General features: G+C 40.1%; 1 protein-coding gene across 1 annotated transcript in view; it reads left to right on the forward strand.

Annotated features, from left to right (window-relative positions):
• OTOGL (otogelin like) overlaps positions 1 to 14,635 on the forward strand; it is a 3,472,886-nt gene that overhangs the window by 3,415,083 nt on the left and 43,168 nt on the right. The window contains exons 54-56 of the mRNA XM_044088067.1: positions 7,283 to 7,402; positions 10,622 to 10,664; positions 11,904 to 11,975. Of these exons, the coding sequence (XP_043944002.1) occupies positions 7,283 to 7,402; positions 10,622 to 10,664; positions 11,904 to 11,975 (235 nt within the window). The remainder of the gene's footprint in view (positions 1 to 7,282; positions 7,403 to 10,621; positions 10,665 to 11,903; positions 11,976 to 14,635) is intronic.

Genomic DNA, 14,635 nt, shown 5'->3' on the forward strand with positions numbered 1-14,635 from the left:
CATGTCCTCCTCCTACCTGTACTGTAACTCCCTCCATATCCTCCTTTATTACCTGTACTGTAATGCCTTTTATATCCTCCTCCTGCCTGTACTGTAACTCACTCCATTTCCTCCTCCTACCTGTACTGTAACTCATTTCATATCCTCTTCCTACCTGTACTGTAACTCCATCCATATCCTCCTCCTACCTGTACTGTAACTCCCTCCATATCATCTTCCTACCTGTGCTGTAACTCCCTCCATATTCTCCTCCTGCCTGTACTGTAACTCCTTCTATATCCTCCTCCTACCTGTACTGTAACCCCCTGCATATCCTCCTCCTATCTGTACTGTAACTCCCTCCATATCCTCCTCCTACCTGTACTGTAACTCCCTCCATATCCTCCTCCTACTTGTACTGTAACTCCCTCCATATCCTCCTCCTACTTGTACTGTAACTCCCTCCATATCCTCCTTCTACCTGTACTCTAACTCCCTCCATGTCCTCCTCCTACCTGTACTGTAACTCCCTCCATATCCTCCTCCTACCTGTACTGTAACTCCCTCCATATCCTCCTCCTACTTGTACTGTAACTGCCTCCATGTCCTCCTCTTACCTGTACTGTAACTCCCTCCATATCCTCCCCCTACCTGTACTGTAATGCCTTTTATATCCTCCTCCTGCCTGTACTGTAACTCACTTAATTTCCTCCTCCTACCTGTACTGTAACTCATTTCATATCCTCTTCCTACCTGTACTGTAACTCCCTCCATATCCTCCTCCTACCTGTACTGTAACTCCCTCCATATCATCTTCCTACCTGTGCTGTAACTCCCTCCATATCCTCCTCCTGCCTGTACTGTAACTCCTTCTATATCCTCCTCCTACCTGTACTGTAAACCCCTGCATATCCTCCTCCTACATGTACTGTAACTCCCTCCATATCCTCCTCCTACCTGTACTGTAATTCCTCCATATCATCTTCCTACCTGTACTATAACTCCTTCTATATCCTCCTTCTACCTGTACTGTAACCCCCTGCATATCCTCCTCCTACCTGTACTGTAACCCCCTCCATAGGTTCATAGGTTCATAGGTGGTTACTGGGCTATTTGCCCGAAGGTATATATTAGCCCAGCCATGTTGTGCGGTATTAACCTTCCCTTTAGTAGTTCCCTAGACCCTTGTACTAGCAGCTAGTACCCTTATCCTCCTCCTACCTTTACAGTAACGCACTCTTATCCCCCTTTTGTTATACTCCTTCGCTCTCAACTACCATTGCCTTCTATTTCAACTCCAGCTTTCTCATCACTGAACTTTATCAAATTTGAAATGCAGTTCTCACTCTAAAACGTTGTATAGATTATTGTATATTATTGCCTTTCAAATGTTAGTGTGAATCTGTCTATTACTATTGTTTGTTCACTGGAGTCTTCCTCTTGAGCCTCCATTTAATGCCCAGTTGGACTTTCCCAGTAAACAAAAGCAATACATAAATTATTATTATTATTATTATTATTATTATTATTATTAATATTTATTTATTATGTATTTTATTTTACATTTGTTGACCGAGAGAGTCCAACTGGATGCATGTCTATTTTCAGCAGAAGCCCAAGGAGAAAAGCTCCACAAATCAATTACAAGCAATTATAAGGAGTATAATAGCAGCAATCATCTTTACATAGACAGTACATAAGCATGTAAATTAAAATTAGATACATAGAATAAAAAATATATAATTTACGAGTTTTTATAGTTAAAATGAGGCAATACATAAGTAAGAAGAATTACAGAATAAGATACAAATGAGAGTTGCATTTTGAAAGATGCATCTTTTACAATTTTATACAGTTAGATTGTGTACAAGTTTGACATAGTCAGGTTGATAGTAGTAGGCAAAACAGAGTTGAGTGTTAAGATATATAGACTAAGTATAAAAGCAAGTACAAAGATGGAGAAAGAAAATAAAATTATAAGAAGCTGTGCGTAGCAGTGTTTTAGTTTCCTATATGTATAGGTACTGAGAGGCCAGGTGAAGAGGTGACACTGCAAGGAAGCTGGAAATTAAAAAAAAAATCTACAGTTCCTCTTAGCAATATAGTTCTGAAACAGAGACCAGGAGATTAGAGAAGTGAGTGGATATGGTTGGGAAGGTTAGCTTGGGGCTGACCATAAACACATCCATGTGAGTTTTTATGTGCTCTTTGAGTAGTCTTTTAAATGTAACCATTGAGTCTGTTGAGGTAATAGCAGAGGGTAGGGAGTTCCAAGTTTTACCTATATAATTAGGGAAGAAGGAGTCCCCCTGCTGTGCTTTTGCTCTTGGTGACCTTGATTAGCTTTTTATCACTAGAGCATAGTTGTCTAGGGTGAGTCTCTAGTTTTAGTAGGTTGGCCAGTGCTAGAGTTTTATCTGGAAGTAGTTGTAGTTTGTGTGCAAAGGAAAGCTGATTAAAGGATAGGAGATTAGGAAATTCAAGCTTGTCAAGTTGTTTTAGGGAATGGCAGTGGTGGGATCAATAGGGGGCATTGGTAGCAAATTTAGCAATTTAATTGTAGCAGGTGTTGAGCTTGGCAATTTCTGTTTTGGGTGGGTTGGTGAAAATGGCTGAGGTGTTGAAGAGAGTACAGAGGAGGTGAGTCTGAGCAATTGTTGTCCTTGCAGTTTGGGTTAGAAATGGTTTATTTTTCTATAGACTGTCCAGTTTTTTGTGGATGTTTTTAATGGTCTGATTTATGTGCAGATCAAATTTGAGATTATTATCAATGATCACTCCCAGCAGATTAGTATGAGTATCTGGAGAGATAATAGTCCCATCCCTCAACACAATATTAAATGGGCTGGGCATTGTAGTTGATTTGTTTGGAATAAATGGCAGAAGTTTGTTTTTTGGGGGGATGTAGTATTAGGTTTTAGTTAAGAAACCAGGTTTCGATAGTTTGGAAGAATTTTTGGGTGATGGAGAGGAGTTCCCGAGGATCACTGGTTGAACAGACTAGTGTTGAGTCATCACCATATTGAATAACAGTTGCATCTTGACAGATGCTGTGAAGATTATTGGTGAAAATGGAGAATAGGAGGGGTCCTAGAATGGACCCTTGTGGGACTCCTGTGGTTACAGGCAGTAGTCAGGATAGTTTGTTGCCCCATAGAACTGCTTGTTGTCTTCCATGTAGGTAATTCTGAAACCCTGCTAATGGATGGTTATTAAGGGCTTGGAGTAGTTTTTTTAGTCAGTTGTACTCAAGCTGCCATCTTCCTCAAAGAGAGCCTTTTGCTATGCATTCATCTGGACTTGCTTACATTTGTTATTTCCGTTAAACTAAACACTGACTACTCTAGAGTATGACATATGCTTAACAATGAGTTGCTCATTGTCTTGCATTATATGTAGAGAAGTGTGCAAGGTGTGAAGGCTGCCAGCCTAGCTAGACAGAATTTTATAGATAATTCTGTCATACGTAAATATTAATGTAAACCACAGGCTTGTTCATAGGATCATAGGTTGGTACTAGGCTATTGGCCCTAGGGCCTATACAAGCCTAGCCATAACAATTCCCTGGATATTTCTTCCCACAATATTTAATCCCTAGACCCCTGTCTAGCAGGGCAACTGACATGATCCCGGGGGTGAATTTCCTATCTCCCATCCAATTGTCAAGGTTCCTTTTTAAGAAAGCCAAGGAGGCATGCTGCTTGACATGTATGGGCAGTCTATTCCAGAGTATGGGGAGTCTCCCCAGGATGTTTTGTTCATTGTGATGACAAGGTTTAGATCCCTGGAGTGTGTGGCGCTGAGGGAATGGGATTTCTTTAAGTGGAGCATGTCCAACAGCTCAGGGTTTGACATGGCCTTGTATGTTAAGCAGTCTGAGTAGACGATATGCCACAGAGTGTAGCTGGAGTTTTTTTAGATGGTCAGCATAGGGCATCTGCTTTAGGCCTGTGATTCTTTTACTGAGGTATTTCTGCAGCCTTTCCAGCTGTTGCAGATGTCTTGTGAGGTGCATACCAAATGGGGCATTGTACTCTATATTGGGTCTAATGAGGGATGAGTACAGTGGGACAATGACCTCCTTTTGTCTGGATGAAAAGCCCTTAGTGATGAGATGTGCCACATAGAAGGATTTCCTGACTGTTGTGGCAATGTGGTTATCGAAGGTAAGACCACTGTCCACCTGTGTCCCTAAGTCTGTCATCACACTTTTGGTATTTAGTGTACTGCCACCTATGTGGTAATTCATGGGTACATGTTTTTTTCCCAAAGGGGATAACTATACATTTCTTGGCATTAAGCTTGAGCCCATGGCTCTGGCACCAAGCATCTGTTTCTGTAAGGCCCTTTTGTAGAATATCCACATCATTTCAGTAATGGCTCCCAGTTTGCAGTCATCTGCCAACTTTGTTAGCCAGAATCCCTTAATGTTGGCCTGTACTTCAGAGAAGTATATGCCAAGCAAGAGCAGTCCCAGGACTGAACCCTGAGGTACTCCACTTGTCACTTGTCTGGAGATGGATTTGGAGTCGGCTACTTTTACAGTCTGGGTTCTGTCAGTAAGCCACTTGGCAACCCATCGAGTGCCCAGCTTAGTAATTTTATCTAAGATTCCAGAGTGGGGGATGGTGTTGAAGGCCTTGGCAAGGTCCAGACAGGCTGTGTAGACTGCCTTACAATGTCTTTGTTTATAAGTTCCATGATAATGCATTCCATGCCCTTGCAGATCAGGCTCGTCAGACTGATGGGACTGTAGTTCCTGGGATCCAAGGTGGATCCCACCTTGTGGAGTGGGATAACTGTAGCTGTGCACCACTCAGTGGGCATGAAGCCTGAGGTAAGGTTATGATTAAACATGACACTTAAGTGAGGTGCCAGTTCATTTTGTAGTTCATGTAGTACACAGAACGGTATGTCATCTGGTCCCAAGGACGCTGTATTCTTACCTTTGGAGACTGTGGTTTCTACCTGTGTGGTCATGATTACCATAATTTTCAATCTTTTGGTATTGAGATGGGCCCTTAAGGGGGTGAGAGGGGGGTGAAGTGGGACCATGGATTAGATGATCTTAAATGGTAAAAATAGTGTTACCTGTGGAACTGGAAAATAATGTTACAACAGTGCACTCTACTGACCAAATAAAGCGTGTTGTGACCCTTTGATGTAAACACGGCTCCAGACGGTCTAGATAAAGGAATTCTTGCTATTGTTTTAAGGCCAGAGTTAATGGCCAGAATTTGCATGCATAAATGTCCTTAATGGCTTTGCTTACTGACCTGGTGTGAGCTTAATAAAGAATGTAGCCTGTTTGCCTGGGAACCCCAGGAAAGTGTGAAGAATGATGTAATGTGAACCAGGAATGTGATTTTAAAACAGAGAAAATCAGAGAGCATTAAGCATTTTTGTCTTGACCATCCAACTCATCAGCACTGTCTTGCTCTATATGTAAGTTTATCTTAGACTTGTGTTTTCTCTTAGAAAAAGCTAGAAATTAGGAAGATTAGACTAAGTGTGTATCTGTGATATCAGAACTGTACTACTGAATTATTTTAAGTATTTGTCTGTGATCTCTGAGCTCTTGACTAGCACTTTGTAGTAGAAAGTATTGTCTTGTGTTTTTAATTATTATTAAATATTTTTAAACCTTTTTAACTGTGGTTGTTTTGTGTAGAGATAATTTAAGTTCTAGAGTACATTGCGTGTATATGGTGAGCGTGTACCAAGTGACTCTAATAGGCCTTGACAGTTTAGTTGCACTTACCAATTTGATAATAATATTGCACAGTAATAATTGTACACCCTTTTAAGGGCCTTTGAGTAGCTGATAAATATTAGTGGGTGGTGGCAGCTGGAACTGCTGTATAGTCTGGGAAAAAGGGGCACAGCTGGAGATCTTGTGCCAGCCTTCCCTAGGAGTTTCTGTGTGGTTGTATAAACTCTTCTCAAAGTGTGTGTGTTTGTGTGTGTGTGTGTGTGTGTGTGTGTGTGTGTGTGTGTGTGTGTGTGTGTGTGTGTGTGTGTGTGTGAGCTACTTGGGCAGGGACACAAAGCACTGCTTGGACAGAGAGAGGGTGCTGGAGGTTTTAGCTTGCCCACTAGGCTGGCATCTGGACCCTATAGCTGTGCCAGTGGTGAGTCTTACTGGGGACCTGGAAAGCAAGAGAGTGACCAGCCCTGGACTGACTGTGATCTCTGTGTGCTCTTAAGCGAAATTGCACTTTATTGTGTGTATTTGTTATACTTTTCACCTATATGAGATGCCCCTCACTGGTGTTAGTGGTGAAGATTGAGGCTTTTTGATTGCTGGGCCAGGGCACGGGCATCACACAAGGTTTAAGCCTACAGTCCAAAATTAATTTCATGATCCTTAGGCTGCTTACCTCATAATATGATTTTGGTACCAACAGCATCGAGCAGGGTAGGTTTCATAATGCGTACCATCTTAGCAGCTGTCCTTTGAAATGTCCTCTGCCTCCTCTTCACTGGCTGATTACAAGATCTAAATTTTGATGAGAGTTCATAATGTATCAGCTGTCAGTAACTCAGTGTGCTTGCTTGCAGCTCATGTTGTCCGCATGGCACACATTAAAGGACCACTATTTGTTCCAGAATTTTAATGCTATGTTTTTCCATCTTTTCCATCATACTTATACTTAGCTCTAATTACTACCAAGTGCTGTTCAGTTTCCCTGCAAATCTGTTTTACTCTGCTTTCTTCTTCCTGCCTGCTTTAAAAACACAAACTTTAGAGTAAGTATCTTCTCTTACCTCCTTGTTTGTGTTACTGTGTTTGTACATTGTATATTAGGCAGACAGTTTAAGGATCAGGAAGCCAGCACTCTGCCCATTTCAGTCCACATGCCGCAACAGGATGACATGACCACATGTATACTGAATATCAGTGCCTTCTTTACCCTCGCTCATTAACTGAAGTCTCTGCAGACTTTCTTTATCTTGTTTTTTCCACCATATTTCAACATTTTTGTTAAATGACTTACAGAGAACTGATTTGAAACTATAAGCTTGCTGATGCGTGTATGGAGACTCCTGTTCATTTTATGAATGACTTTGTCTAAACAGTCTGACAATACTTTTTCTGCCAGTACGATCTTGCTTCTTCTTAACAAAAAAAAATCTGAAAGTTGAGTCTTGATTATTCTTTTTTTTACAAATGGTTTAAGCAAGAAACATGTCTACATGAATTATATTTATGTAGGAGTTTTACGCTGAACTACAGTAAGGAAATCCAAATGCACCTCCTCTGTTGAAGTTTCTAACTGTTTTCTTTTTTTATTTATTTTAGACAGGGGCGACATGGACCTCCAACTGTACTATTTATGAATGTACACAGACTATGGTAGGGGCTGTGACACTGACTTCTAATGTGGTGTGCCCACCATTCAATGAAAATGAATGTGTAGAGGTTTGTAATGTTGTCTTATGTTATACATGCCTTTTATAGTTAGATTTCTTAGACATGATGGAATTAAGAAGCATTATTAGAAAGTATAATAAATAACTTAATGTAAACAGTTACAAGATGGACCCCTAGATGGCATTAATATCAATGTAGTAATTATAGATAACAAAGCTGGCCCTGTGGTATAGAGGGCAAGGCCACAACTGCGTCTAATATAACCTGAGTCTGTTTTGTCACCTGCACGAAATAACTATTTGGGGAGGGAGAGGAATAATGTGGTGAAACCTGCTGACCTGTTCCAGAAAGTGGGGTCTTATACCCTGGGAAATGGGATGCACATCCATTTTTCAGTCTGTGGTTAAGAGATGGCAGCAACAGCTACTTACCAGGGAGGAGGTGTAGGGTAGTGTAATTTATGGACATCAGGTGACAAGACCTGACACTGTCTCACGGTATGCCCACCTGTGCAAATTTTCCAGCAACTTAAGCAGAAAGCTAGTGCTTATGTGTAAAAAAACTCCTGGTGGCTGGATTGCTGATAGCTGTACCACAACTATGCTCGTGTTCCACCAAGATAAATGAAAGGGTCATGGTGATAGCATGATGGTCACATGTTTGAAGATAGAGCCTTGGTGATAGCTTGTGGTCATATGTTTGGAGATAGAGCCTTGGTGAGAGCATGATGGTCATATGTTTGGAGGTAGTCTTGGTGATAGCATGATGGTCACATGTTTGGAGATAGTGCCTTAGTGATAGCATGTGGTCACAGTTTGGAGAAGGAAAATAACATTAATACTACTACTACTACTACTACTACTAATAATAATAATAATAATAATAACAGATAATATGGTTAAAAGCAATACTCAGTATAGCCAGGTCTGTGCTACAAAGGGATAAAACATTGACTGTAAAACTAAATGAGCCAGGATTGGTCTGGAGAGAACAGTTGTCACTGGCTTGTCCATGCTGGAGGAGAAAGGTGGTCCAGCCTGTTGAAATGCCAAAAGTTACTGTGGGAGAGAGGTATGCGGCATACAGTATTTTGGCCAGAGATGTACACTCGGTATGGCAACTTACACTGAAGTGGTAGCTTTAACTGTTTATGCAGGAGCCTGCATATGCACAAGAGGAGGCATAGCAGGTCCTTAATTCTTTAAAAATTAGGTCAGCAACTCAGGGTACTCTTAGACCATAAAAGAGAAAATGCTATCATGACTGCCTGGATGATAGCTTATTCTGAATTCAGCTCTTGCTGCAGTAAGTAATGGAACAAATGGATATGACTTGTGGACAATTCATTTTAACAGTAAAGAGCATGAAGAGGGTAATGGAGTATATTCTGGATCATTAAAGCCTCTCTTTGCTGAAACTATGGGCAAAGAAAAGAATGAGATGTGTAGTCCCAATTTCTAACAGCATAAGTACAGGAAAAGTAAAAAGATTTTAGTGGAACATAATATTCTTTGAAGTAGGAGCATTTGTTCACTGTAATGAAGAACAAATTAGTATAAGAAATGTTAATCAAGATATACAAGTGCTTTTTTTTCTCTACTAGTATGAATTAATGCTTTTCATTCTGGAATGCCCACCTCATCCTTCTGTCTTTCATATTTCTAAGAGCCACTTAATTTGACTTGCTAAATGGTGAATAAGATTGTTAATGCTACTAAATAACTACAATCATTTTACAAAACATTTCTTCTCTTAAACTCATTAATTATTGTTTTGATTGATGCCACATATTAATTAATCAATATTGTTTTGATTTTGCATCCCACCACAGCTGTGATGCTATTGTCCTTGTCCTGGAGACCCTCTTTGCTCTTTCACAACTCTTGTCCTAGATGTGTACCCAACTTACCCCTTTGAGCCAGTGTCCTACAGGCAGAGAAACCTTAGTCTAAGCACCAGAGGGAAGTGTGTGAGCAGGATATCAGAACATCCCAGTATAACAGTAGCCTCACAGCAGTGACGAGTTTTTCAGTATGCCCTACCCAATATGTATTACATATGCACACACCACTGTATATAATGCTGTTATAAGTAATGTTTAAATGCTTTCCACATTTAAGTAAGTGGCCAGGACATTTAGCATGCACACTCATATAAAAGAAAAAAATAATATATATGCAAAAAAGCTTCTATGGTATATTAGGTAGAGGGCATTCTTATATAAATGATTGACTGGCCATATTTAAAGAAAATCATGGTGACAAAGAAATGAGAGAACTAGAAAAGAGTTGTTTTTAAATAAGTAGTTCTTGCACTCGAACCAAGTATTGTAAGTGTGCAGAAGAGCACACTCATTCTACTAGGTATAGACTATATCACACTTGCTAGCCAACTGGGGAGGGGGGGAAGTAGGCAAACCATGCCAAAAATTGTAGCCACGCTGAAGGGTGATAAGCAAAGAGACTGCTCCAGCTTCCCTACCTGCCCATGAAACATGTGATCTCCACTAGTGGGTTTGTCTTTCTGCTTGGGCCATGGAATGTTAGGACTCCACCGCTGGAAGCCTGACTCTCCACTTTTTAGGGAAAGCCTTGGTTCAAGTGATAAGCTCAGCTTGTGGGCCATAGTTAGAGGTGATGCTGGTCATCAGATTGCCACTAGGGGTCAAAAAGATAAAAAGAGGCTGAAAAATGAATCTAACAACTAAAAACATTTTAGTCATAAGCCATCATTTGGAATGTATCCTAAGGTAGTGGAGATTTGTCAGCTATATTTTGGTGATATAAATGGGATGCTGTGAAATTATTCAAGATTCAAAAGAAAACAAGAAGGAGTATCAGAACATTAAATTGATCCATATTTAGGACATTTCAGGAAGAAAAAAAGCAAATAAGAAATTATTTCTGTACAAATGGTTGTTGACTATCATTTCAAGGTCTGGTCAAATATAACTAGTACCAGGAATCCCAGGATTAAGAATTTTAACTACCGAGGGAACTGACTAGAAAAGCAGATAGACAGATCCATGCTTTCTTTGATTTTTTAATAGGCATTATATAACTCAGAAGAATTATCTGCTTGACTGACTGTCATGTCTGTATCTTTACAAAATGTATATCCCAACTGCACAATTTATTAGACAAATGCATTTATACATTTCGTAGAAGTTACTTGATTAAAAGCTGCTAGTGTAGGAGATTTGTGTTGTAGTTAACCTAGTTTGGTATATAATGGTATTTTTTGATGTTTTGATTTTTCTTTTGATAGAATGGTGGTACTGTGGAAATTTATGATGGCTGCTGCAAGACTTGTAAGTAGACATGCCTGCACCAAATGCTTGTTTTGCACTAATTTTGACTGCTGTAGGTTTTGAAAAATGAGACAAGAAAAAGGCATGCAGTACCTAAATCAAAAAAGTGATACAGCTAAAGAAAAAAAACATTTGAGCCTTGTTTAATCACTGCTACAGGTACAGATCATTTTAACATATCATTCTGGAGTATAACTGTATTGTAACACAATATAATAAACATCATACAAAATAACCATTTACTTTAAAAGATGGGATTTAAAATATGTAAAACTGCTGATACATAACGTATTGACATTGCATCCACAGTCAGTTATGCTATAGCTTTGTATCAGCACATGCAATTTGAACTGGATAAATGCTAAATATTAGGAAAGATAAGATACACTTCTTTCTATATTTGGTACCAAAACAAAGTACAAAACTTATAGATATGGCAAACTGAGCATATATAATTTATTGGATTAAAGTCTCTTTTAAAAAGTAGCGCTTATTAACATAATAAATGAAAAACATACAGAATAATGATTACCCATTACTCATGGTTGGTGAAAATGGTTGTACAATCCCCTTTTAAAACCATGTAGTTACTGTGGTGCTGCACAATAAATGATTACAGAATAATCTCTTCATTTTGTATTTTTTTAGCTATATCCAATTCTGGTACTTTTTTACTTTACCATATTTTATAACAAAGCACACACTAAATGCATTGTTATACTTCAGATACATGTCATGATTGATTTGGCAGGATGAAATGCACTGATCTAAAGCAAATTATTATTTCTGAACAGCCAGATGAATGCACTTTTAAACTAAAAAGCATGTTATGGACTGCAAGACAAACACTTATGAGATGCTCACTATCCCTGACAGTTCATTAATACAAGTGATTTGTGCACAATCATTTGATTTAATGCATGCAGACTGAGTTGCAGTTCTGTGCTCTTACTCTGCCACTGTCAAAGAGAAGCACCAAATTTGCATAGGCCACAGAAGAGCTTGCCACTGGTGCCACAGCTACCTCAAAACCCAATGGCTATTTCCAGCTGTTGAGTTTGTTCTGATGCTTATATCTGCTATAATAACAGCTGTACAGCTTGATCTTCTCCAAATCACAATATGGTCAAAACTGGTCATTAAAGCAGGAAATGTGGCAGGGTAAGTCATAAAATGTCATAATGTCTGAAAAATGTTATCTTTAAACTAAATACTGATACTCCCTAATAATTCTGCTAGGTTCTGGACTGGGCATATTACCCTTTACCATTAGTCCAGTATTCCCAACAGATAGTTATGATTGTGAAAAAGGTACTTTTTCCATTATTGTATTTTATATTTTATATGTTTTGAGTCTGCATGTTTATTTGTCGATTAAGATTTATAAAGAAATGTACCGTTTAAGTTACTGAATATTTATGCGTTCATTTCTGTTTATGTTTTGCTTGTGTGGTTTTATGCTGTATATTGTATTCTGATGGATATAACATTTGAAAACAAGTTGACTGAAAAATCTAATGAAAATTGACATACTCTGCAATTTTCTTCATGCAGCCTGTGACGACCGTGCCCTGTCCCAGCAATCAAGGAGCCTCAATCCTCACCACTAACACCAGGGAGGTCATCTCGTAGAAGAGGAAAGGATAACTAAGACACACAGTAAAGTACAATTTCCCTTAAGTGCTACAGCATAGCTCACTCCCTGAAGTAACCACCTCAGCAGTCCTATTTGCAAATATGCAGTGTGTCTGGGTCTCCACCAGGCTACCAGACCTGCATGCTTGTCTCCTAGCCTTACTGCATGTAACTGCATAAGTACATAGTACTGTCTCATCCAAATCCTTCCCTCTCAGGACATCTGCAGGATGGTAGTTCCATAACCCTGTTGTCTCAAGACAATACACTGTTGGCATTTTGTCTTTCCCACTTATTGGCTCCCTCACCTTTGGTTCCCGACCTTGCCTCTGTGGACATCTGTATGCCACATGGCCCCACTGGTTGCATTCCAAACATTTAACCCTAGCTCCTGGACTTGTACCTGGACTAGTGGCTTCCCCTGCTATTGGCGGATTCTGTTGGGGCAGTATGTGCTGCCCACCATGAGTTCCTTTAATCCCATGAGCAGTACTGGGGGTCCCTTTCCGGTGAAGGGCTGCCCTGATTGCTAGGAATAGGTCTCCCTTCATCCCCAACTCCTCTGAAGTAGCACACTGTTTATCAGCTAACCAGATCCTCATGTTCTCAGACAAAGTGTTAAGGGCTTGTTCCCTTACCAAAAGGTCTGCCAGCCCTTCAAAAGTGGTGACCTGACATCCACTCACCCAGCTATGAAAATAAGTGCTGAGTTCAACAACATATTCACATACATTTTCATCTGCCTTGCGTCCATGCCCACACAACTTTTTCCTATACATTTCAGGTGTTAGCTTAAAACATTCTAATAAATGTCTTTTTACAGCAGCATAATCAAAACAGTCAGTGCCATGCATTTTTGCTAAAGAAGTTACAGCTTTACCATGGAGTAAGGGGGTCAGGCACTGTACCCAGAACCTTTGGTCAACTTCATACTGTTTACATACCCGCTCAAGCATATGAATGAAGCTATCAAAATTATCCCCCTCTTTAAACTGTGGAAGAAATTTACTGACCTTTTGTGCTTCTGGGGTCCAGTTACTCCCTTCCCCATTACCTCCATGACTCTGACGAAGAGTCAGCATTTCCCTCTCATGCCTCCTCTGCCATTCATTTTCATCAGCTTGTAGACTCCTCATTTTCTCGGCTGCTTCTAGTTCCATATGCCTGGCCTCCAACTCAAGTCTCTTCAGCTCCAGCTGGATTTTTAAGTCCACTGCAGAAAGGTTGAGCTGTCCATTCTAAGAGGATATTGTATCTCCACTATCAGTCTGATTATCCTCCAGGCTGCTGTTTTCTGATGCAGCTGTAACCAAGGCTGCAATCAGGTCTGCTTTAGTCAGGTTTCTATGCACCAGTCCCCTAGCCTGGCACATCTTTGCCAGCTGGCTCCTTGTCAGGTTTCCATACTCTTCTGCTGACATGCTGCCTGCTCACCCTGACTAACACTAAGCTAACAAAAGAAATAAAACAATTGTGGCTGTTTTAGAATACAAAACACTTTTAGAGATCACTGTACATAAGTTACAGGAATTTGCTCTACCCACACCACTATAAGCCAATTAGTGTGTGAAGAAGATCCCACCACTTCCAAACACTTGTGATGACCGTGTCCTGGCCCAGCAATCAAAGAGCCTCAATTCTCACCATTAACACCAGGGAAGTTGTCTCATAGAAGAGAGGAAAGGATAACTAATACACACAGTAAAGTACAATTTCCCTTAACTGCACAGAGATCACAGTCAGTCTGAGCCTGGTTGCTCCCTTGCTCACCAGGTCCTCAATAAGACTCCCCACTGGCACAGCTATAGGATCCAGGTCTCAGCCTAACTGGGAAAGCTAAAACCTCCAGTACCCCCTCTGTCCACCCAGTGCTTCGTGCCCCTGCCAAGTAGCTGACACAACCCACACACACTTTGAGATAAGTATTTATATAACTTCACAGACACTCCTGGGAAAGGCTGACACAGATTCTCCAACTGTGCCCCTTTACCCAGACTATACGGTAGTAATTACTGCCACCACCCAGTTAATAATATCAGCTACTGAAAGGCCCTTAAAAGGGTGTCCAGTTATTACTGTGCAATATTAATATGGAATGGTAGTATGACTAACACTCAAGGCTTACTTTAGAGTGGCATATTACAATAACCTCTATAAATATGCAATGCACGCTAGAGCTTATCTCTACACAAAGCAGCCACAGGTAGAAGGTTTTAAAAATATTTAATAATAAATAATTAAAACACAAGACAAAACTACTACACCACAGAGATATCTCAGAGTTGAGAGATCACACAAAAACTTAAAATAATATCGTAGGAAAGATCTGATTACAC

The sequence above is a fragment of the Protopterus annectens genome, chromosome 11.part0 (assembly GCF_019279795.1).
Source record: "Protopterus annectens isolate FY-2018-M chromosome 11.part0, PAN1.0, whole genome shotgun sequence".
Lineage (NCBI taxonomy): Eukaryota > Metazoa > Chordata > Ceratodontiformes > Protopteridae > Protopterus > Protopterus annectens.